Genomic DNA, 8,736 nt, shown 5'->3' on the forward strand with positions numbered 1-8,736 from the left:
ATCCTTGGGTCAGAAAGTATATATTTCATCCTTCGCGATTTTCAGACTTTCTTCACCATTTTAAATCGATTTTTGGAGCTTTTGGGCGATTTTGAAGAGGGAATTCAAGGGAACTTCATTGAGGTAAGATTTTTGAACATAAAACTCGTTTCTATGGTGTTATTTCACGGATTAGGCTTGTAATTTATGGAAATTAGTGGTTGAATTTGAAGAAAACTAGGGCTTGTAATTGGAAACCTAAAATTAGGGATTTGAGGGGTCATTTGTGATTGGATTTTGGTAAATTTGGTATGCATGAACTCGTGGGAGGATAAGGATTCCATTGGTGTTAATTTTGTCGGATTCCGAGACGTGGGCCCAGGGGCCGGGTTTGGCAAATTTCGGATTTTTGGTATAAATTGGATATTTTCGAGTGGGCTTTGTTCCCTTAGCATATTTTGATGGTATAAATCTGTTTTTGGATAGATTTGGAGCATCCGGAGGCTGAGTCGAGAGGCAAAGGCATTGCGAGCTAGAGTTTGGACCGGATTGAGGTAAGTAATGATTGTAAATACTGTCCTGAGGGTATGAATCCCCGGATTTCACATCGTTGTGCTACCTTGAGGTGACGCACACGCTAGATGACGAGCGTGGGGTCGTGCACCGTTGGGGATTGTGACTTGGTCCATCCCGCACGACTTTTAAGTCGCGTATTTTACTTGAAAACTATTTGATATTATTATATTTTGGAAAATATTATGGTGTTTGGGGCTAAATGCCGTGTCTGGGCCTTGTGCCGATTTCTTGGACCCTTAGGGGCTTTTACTACTGTTTTTCCTCACTGTTTTGGTTTAATGTTTACACTCAGTCATACTATGTTCTTACTGTTTTCATAACTCGATTTTATTCACTCCTTTTGATTTCATAAATGATTTTGAGCGGAGTACTTGTTTTACTGTCAGCCCGAGGGGCTTGAGTGAGATCTGACTGAGTGAGGCCGAGGGCCTGTGTTGTGAGGATATCATGGGATTGGGCTGCGCGCTGCAGCATGTGGTACTGATTTGTGATATATGAGAGGCCGATGGGCTGATTTATTATGCCACGAGGTGGCTTGTGATTGATATGAGGCCGAGAGCCTGTTTGATTATGCCACGAGATGGCTTGTTATTGCGCTTGGGCTGTAAGAGGCCCATCCCGGAGTCTGTACACCCCCAGTGACCGCGGGTACCCAGTGTGAGTGATGTGATGTAGCCCGAGGGGCTGTTGTTGTTTCATATTGTTGCCCGAGGGGCTGTTCTTGATCCATGTTTTGCCCGATGGGCGGTTCTTGATTTTTGTTATGCCCGATAGCATCAACTGCTTAACAACTAGCATAAAAATAGATCACGTATTTTTAGAATCTCACAAAATCAAATTTAATTGTTATTACCATTTTCACGGTAAACAAGGGGTATAAAAGTCAACCAATATTTTGAGAATATTTTTGTCGTTCAAAATTTAGCGTTTAACATTTGTGCTTTTATAATAATATCGATATAGATATAAATAGATAGATACAGTTAGATTACTTCTAAACCTTCTTACCTTTAAGATTATGGAAAGTACTTTACTTTAATTTTCCTATATATATCATTAGACCTTGACCTCACTTCTTTATAAAATATAAATTTGTCTCACCATATATAACTAGTGAACATCACTCTTCTGCACCACATTTTTATTGCTAAAAGGCGGCCAATTAATCAGGTACCAACACGTTGATCTCAAGTTATTTTGCCTTTAAATCAAGCTCTCTATAACAATGACTTTGTTTCTTCTTTTTCTTAACCATACTTAACTAACCATAATTAATACATGCTCTTAGCTATAATTATTTTTTTCCTTTGATATCACTCAATGCTCTGTTGAACCAACCATATCACGTTCTTTCTGAAGCTTCAAGCTTTCTTTTCCATCTCCCCTTCTGTAACTGTACCAGTTTAAAAAAATAATTTTCTTGTTGAGTAACAGCTTTTTATTTTCACATGAAAATGCACCCCTTAACTTTTCTATTAATGATTTCCTCTGGTTAAATTGGTTTACCCTTTAAAGGAAAACACGAAAAAAGTTTTTTTTTTTTTTTTTTTTTTTTGGTTGGTTTACACTTTACAGTACTAAAGTAATAATTATATTAGGACCAAATCTCTTATTTTTGTGGCTGTGTTACAGCGTATTTGGACATAAGAATTGTAAAATTCCAAAAAAAAGTGATTTTTTTTCAAGTGAAAATGGTATTTGAAAAATTAGAGTTGTGTTTGGACAGGAATATAATTTTGGGTTGTTTTTGAAGTTTTATGAGTGATCTGAGTGAAAATTTGAAAAACAGTTTTTTGGAGTTTTTTTTTTCAAATTGTCGAAAAATTTCAAAATTCATCCTCAAGTGAAAATTAAAAATTTTATGATCAAGCACTGATTTCAAAAAAAAAGTAAAAAAATTCTTATGTCCAAACGGACTCTTGTCTTATGTTTTGAAGTTAATAACAAAAAGAAGCTATATACGGTTTATGAATATTTTTAATGGCTTGAGACATTTAGGGAAAAAAAATTGTAAGATTTTCATGGGGCTATCTAATTTAACTTGTATCCACTTTTTAAAAAAAAATTTAACTAGTACTCAAAGTACATACAACTTTGCCTTTGCATTTCAGACCTTAACCAGAAGTGAATGTCTTTGGGCGGGCTTAGCCCGATACACCATGAACATCACCAACTTATTTTCTTAAAAATATTGTTTATCCCTTTTCAAATTTGTTCCACCTTTCCCTATTGATATGATTAAAATTTAAAAGAAAACTGGTAGTGTAAAGTTTTTAAGTGGTCCAAATGTTTAGTTTTTTGCAGAGATACTTCAAGAAAAAGGAGGAAATAGAAGTAGTTGAATTCCTTTCCCTTGTTTGTTACTGAAAGGTACAGCTTAAAACGTGTTATTATTCCAAACCAGACTTTAAATCTGACTTTTTGACACTTTACTTAGTTTTTGAGAGTCAATTAGCTTAGCTCAGATCATAGGTTCATTTCCATTATATATATATATATATATATATATATATATATATATATATATATATATATATTGGTCTTATGGAAGTCTTTGCACCATTCTACAAGCTCTTTTATGTCCTTTTTATAGCAACATTTCATAAGAGAATCAAAACCATCTTTTCTTCTTGCTCTATTCCTTTTCAAGAACTAATTTGGTGGGGAAATACTTGAGGTAACTTTTATGAAAGTTGGCTAAAGTTTAGAGTCTTGTTCTCTTTTTTTATCACTTTCTATTATTCTTTGTTGTGTTTAGTATACATTGGTAATAAGTTGGTATGGTGTCATTTGTTTTATTTCTTTGGAATTAATTTGTCCAAGAGACTGTGTATTCATATAGTAATACTCAGTGGCGAAGCTAAGAATTTCTCCAAGGGTGTTCAAACTCAAAAGAAGTGAAAAAAAATTCCGACAAAAGGTGTCCAATATGTGTTATATAGCTCTAAAACATAATATTTTACCTATGTACACAGTGCAATTTTTTGACGAAGGGTGGTCACCCTTACGATCATGTGGCTTCGCCACTGGTAATACTGTACATGGGCAACTTCCATTTTATGGTATCAACTTGAATATATGCCTGGTGGAAATTGTCCTTGTCCACTGATGTTGAAATGTCTCTATGTATTTATATTAAGATGTAAATGTCAATGTGGATTAGGAAGGGAAGAAAATATCTGTAACAGTTTTATCTAAAGCCTATTTATCTGTGTAATCAGAAAAGTCACTTAAGGATGTTGATTAGGACAGTAGGAGAAGATGGTGTTTTCTAATTGGACAAATAGAAAGAGATATTCTACGGAATATGGTTTTTCTAGTTAAATGGGCAATATTTGATTCTCATTTTGCATGTTCAAATATACAGATGTACCTCTATACAACCATAATAACAATAACAACTACGCCTCAATTCCAGACAAATTGCATTCTACTATGCTTAGGCTTATTGTAATCCTGGAACTTTAACTCTTCGTTTGATCCGGTTTAATGTTGCAGAAAAAATGGTGAAGATTTGTTGCATTGGAGCTGGATATGTTGGTGGACCAACAATGGCAGTCATAGCACTCAAGTGCCCTGCAATTGAAGTTGTTGTTGTTGATATAGCTGTTGCTCGTATCGCGGCCTGGAACAGTGATCAGCTGCCTATTTATGAGCCAGGACTTGAAGATGTAGTGAAACAATGCCGAGGAAAGAACCTTTTCTTCAGCACTGAAGTTGAGAAACATGTCTCAGAAGCAGACATCATCTTTGTTTCCGTTAACACACCAACGAAAACTCGAGGCCTTGGTGCTGGGAAAGCAGCAGATCTTACATACTGGGAAAGTGCTGCTCGAATGATAGCTGATGTATCGAAGAATGACAAGATTGTTGTTGAGAAGTCAACTGTTCCAGTGAAAACAGCTGAGGCAATTGAGAAAATACTCACACATAACAGCAAAGGTATCAAGTATCAAATTCTTTCAAATCCTGAATTTCTTGCTGAAGGGACTGCTATTCAGGACCTTTTTAATCCGGATCGCGTTTTAATTGGAGGACGAGAAACCCCTGAGGGGCAAAAAGCAATCCAGGCTCTGAAGGCAGTTTATGCTCATTGGGTGCCTGAAGACAAAATCATATGCACCAATCTTTGGTCAGCTGAGCTGTCGAAGCTTGCTGCCAACGCCTTCTTGGCTCAGAGGATTTCATCGGTTAATGCAATGTCAGCTCTTTGTGAAGCCACTGGAGCTGATGTTGCACAGGTTTCCAATGCTATTGGTAAGGACAGTAGAATCGGACGCAAGTTCCTCAATGCCAGTGTTGGTTTTGGTGGTTCTTGTTTCCAGAAAGATATTCTCAACTTGGTTTATATCTGTGAGTGCAATGGTCTCACAGAAGTTGCCAATTACTGGAAACAAGTGATTAAGGTGAATGACTACCAAAAGAGTCGGTTTGTTAACCGAGTAGTCTCCTCTATGTTCAACACAGTCTCAGGCAAGAAGATTGCTATTCTTGGATTTGCATTCAAGAAAGACACAGGTGACACTAGGGAGACTCCCGCGCTTGATGTGTGCAAAGGCTTGTTGGGAGACAAAGCTCATTTGAGCATATATGATCCACAGGTCACTGAGGATCAAATCCAAAGGGATCTGTCAATGAACAAGTATGATTGGGATCATCCAATTCATCTTCAGCCAATGAGCCCAACAGCGATGAAGCAACTCAACGTAGTATGGGATGCTTATGAGGCCACAAAAGGCGCCCACGGTATCTGTGTTCTGACAGAATGGGATGAGTTCAAAACTCTTGATTTCAAGAGGATTTATGATAACATGCAAAAGCCTGCATTTGTGTTTGATGGAAGAAACATTGTTGATGTGGAGAAGCTCAGAGAAATCGGGTTCATCGTCTACTCCATTGGAAAACCTATAGATGGATGGCTTAAGGATATGCCTGCTGTGGCATAAGGAAGTCATCAGATTCCATTCCCCTTGAATAAGTACTAAACATGAGAGCAAAACATAATTTTTTCTATTCTTTTTCCTTTTATATTCTAGCCTAGAACTGCTGTTTCCTATTACCAGGGTTCAAAATGCCTATCTTTTTATTTCTTGTTATTTCAGTGTAATCCTCAACAGCTCATTACATAATGTTATGATCACGTTATATTATAATAATTAAATCTGGCTTGTTTTGATCAGGTGGAGCATTTCTTGTTGATACTCCTTATGTATCAAAACTCTCTAAAATCTTTGCTATTGCCAAGAATTGTTGTGAGATAGTAGCCTTTAATCCAAAGTGAGATAGTAGTTAAATTTTGGGCGTAGATTTGGGTAGGGGCCGCGCGAACGCAGGCCCCCACTATCACAAATTATGACGTAGGCTCGACCACTTGGATCGACCTTAGGCGGGCACCCCTCCAAAGTGCAATGGAGGTCACCAACCTACGCCATGAGCCTTATTGATCGCTCATTGACCCCGTCCAGGTAAGTATGTTTCCTGGTGTGCCCAGGCTATCTTTTATATCACTGCATTTGCTCACTTCTCCTCTCTGCTTACGGTGTGGGATGAACTACAAGTGAAAGAAGTCGAGTTGTAACAAAATATATTTCAATAATAATAATAGAAATGACGATAACAACAAGGAATCTTTACTATTTAATCTTAAAATTAATTACTCTCCTCTTGACAACAAGAATATTTTTGTGTGAAAGTTAAAAATCTCACAAAACGTTTTCACGAGAATACCCCTTTTGGTCAAGTTTTTTTTGGCCGAAATTTCTTTTTTTGGGCCAAAAATATTTTTTGTTAAAAAATAATAATTTTAATATCTCAAAAAGAATAATATTTAAATTGATGTCTAGGTTCATCCTTTTAATGTGTCTTTATATGACCAATAAATTTTTCTATATATTAATGTGTATAGTAGTAAAATAGAATAACTTTAAACATAATATTTTATTAACATTTAATGGTAACAAAATCAGTTATGTTTTTGTAATTTTGAATTTGACCAAAGATGGATCTTGTATGACCATTTCCTTAAATGTCTATTTTGATAACATCTTATTAACTTTGATAATAAAGTTTCTTTGGCTTTAAATGATTGTAACGTTTGATAGCATAGAATCCTTAATGGATTTCAACGTTTTTTATTACATCAGATGTCCATCTCCTTTTGAACTATATATAAAACTATCTACTTGTGTTCATGGGAGGATAGAGTGAAAAAGCAATCTGCTAATTTTCTTCTTTGTGCTGGGTTTTATTTTATTCGATCTTTGTTGTTTCTCCTCCTAGTTTATACTAGAAGAGCTTGTTGAATCCTGGGGGATACGTCTAATATTATTCATCTCGGTGTGGGCGAAATATCCTTAAGGACAGTGTCTTTGACACGCCTCAAGCTAAACTTTTTATTCTCCATAATCATCCAATTTTTCCAACAATCTTAAGGATATTTACACGTTGTTATTATGGAGAATAACGCTGCTAATGTTGTTGTTGTTGCTACTACACCCGCTACGCCTACTGTTTCTGTTGCTGTTCCATCGCTAATTACATGTGCCAAATCTTTTTTCAATGTTTTGAAAATTGCGGGCAAGCACGCTGTTGTTGACAAAGGAAAAGAAATTGCAACTAGAAGCAGCCTTGTGGAGGACAACAACTGTCAGAAAAAATCAAGTAACAGGTATGACGAAAGAAATGGTTATAAGCCCAAAACCAACAATCAAACCTCTAAGTAAAAAAGCAACTGCTTTGTGTGTGGCAAATCTGGCTACTATGTTGCTCAATGACGAAAAAAGGTTGGGAATGACAATCCCACCAAGGCTAAAGTAAATTTGACTGAAGCCAAAGTGGATGATATAATTGTTGCGGTTGTTTCCCAGGTGAACCTTGTGGCCAATGTGAAAGATTGGGTGTTAGATTCTGGTGCCACTAGGCACATATTTGATAACAAAAAAGACTTTGTGTCTTACACTCAAGTTGAGGAGGGAGAAGAAGTTGTCTATCTTGGTGACTCAAGAACTACTCAAGTTCTTGGAAAAGGCAAAGTTCTTCTCAAACTCACATCTGGCAAAATTTTGGCATTGAATGACGTGTTGCATGTTCCTAGTATCCGAGCCAATTTGGTCTCTGTGGGATTATTAGGAAAAGTGGGGGTGAAGGTTTCTTTTGAATCTGATAAGGTCGTATTGACCAAGAATAATAATTTTGTTGGCAAGGGTTATTATAACCATGGCTTGTTTGTACTCAATATTATCAATGAAAATGCTAGTACTTCTGCTTACTTAATTGATTCTTTTAATTTATGGCATGCTAGATTAGGACATGTTAGTTTATCTTATATTAAAAAAATGCATTCTGAAGGTCTTATTTCAAATATTAATTTTTCGAATATTGATAAGTGTGAAGTTTGTGCAGAAGCTAAGTAAACTAAGAAATCATGTACTTCAATATTTAGAGAATCTGAATTATTAAATTTAATTCATACTGATTTAGGAGACTTGAAACAAACTATGACTAGAGGAGGGAAAAAATATTATGTGACTTTTATAGACGATTTGTCTAGATATACAAAAGTTTAATTGTTGAGAAATAAAGATGAAGCTTTGATAAGTTTTTAATTTATAAATCTGAAGTAGAAAATCAATTAGATAAGAAAATCAAAAGAATTAGATCCGATAGAGGTGGTGAATTTATTTTGTTGAATGATTATTGTGAGAAAGAAGGCATAATTCACGAGATAACTCCGCCATATTCACCACAATCAAATGGTGTAGCCAAAAGGAAAAATAGGACCTTAAAAGAAATGATGAATAGCATGCTTGTTAGTTCTGGTGCTCCGGATAATCTTTGGGGTGAAGCCATTTTATCTGCTTGTCATTTACAAAATAGAATTCCTTATAAGAAATCGGATAAAACTCCTTATGAGTTGTGGAAAGGGTATCCACCTAATTTGAAATATTTGAAAGTGTGGGGGTGCCTTGCTAAAGTTATGTTGCCTGATCCTAAGAAAAGAAAAATAGGATCTAAAACATCTGATTGTATGTTTATTGGGTATGCTGAAAACAGTGCATCATACAGATTTTTAGTAGTCAAAAGTGATGTGCTTGAAAACAATACTATTGTTGAAACAAAAAATGCTGAATTTTTTGAAAATATTTTTCCTTTAAAATTTGAGAAAATTTCTGATGCTCCTAT

General features: G+C 35.6%; 1 protein-coding gene across 2 annotated transcripts; it reads left to right on the forward strand.

Moving 5' to 3' along the window:
* On the forward strand, nucleotides 1,663-5,708 carry LOC109227483 (UDP-glucose 6-dehydrogenase 4-like). 2 transcript variants are annotated; one of them, XM_019392666.1, is made up of 2 exons: nucleotides 1,663-1,725; nucleotides 4,054-5,708. In XM_019392666.1, the coding sequence occupies exon 2, from the start codon at nucleotides 4,059-4,061 to the stop codon at nucleotides 5,499-5,501; it is 1,443 nt and encodes a 480-aa protein (XP_019248211.1). In that variant the 5' UTR covers nucleotides 1,663-1,725; nucleotides 4,054-4,058; the 3' UTR covers nucleotides 5,502-5,708. The 2 variants fall into 2 exon arrangements, with proteins under 2 accessions (XP_019248211.1, XP_019248210.1); XM_019392665.1 differs by lacking the exon at nucleotides 1,663-1,725 and adding an exon at nucleotides 3,127-3,232.

Source organism: Nicotiana attenuata, chromosome 6 (genome assembly GCF_001879085.1).
Source record: "Nicotiana attenuata strain UT chromosome 6, NIATTr2, whole genome shotgun sequence".
Lineage (NCBI taxonomy): Eukaryota > Viridiplantae > Streptophyta > Magnoliopsida > Solanales > Solanaceae > Nicotiana > Nicotiana attenuata.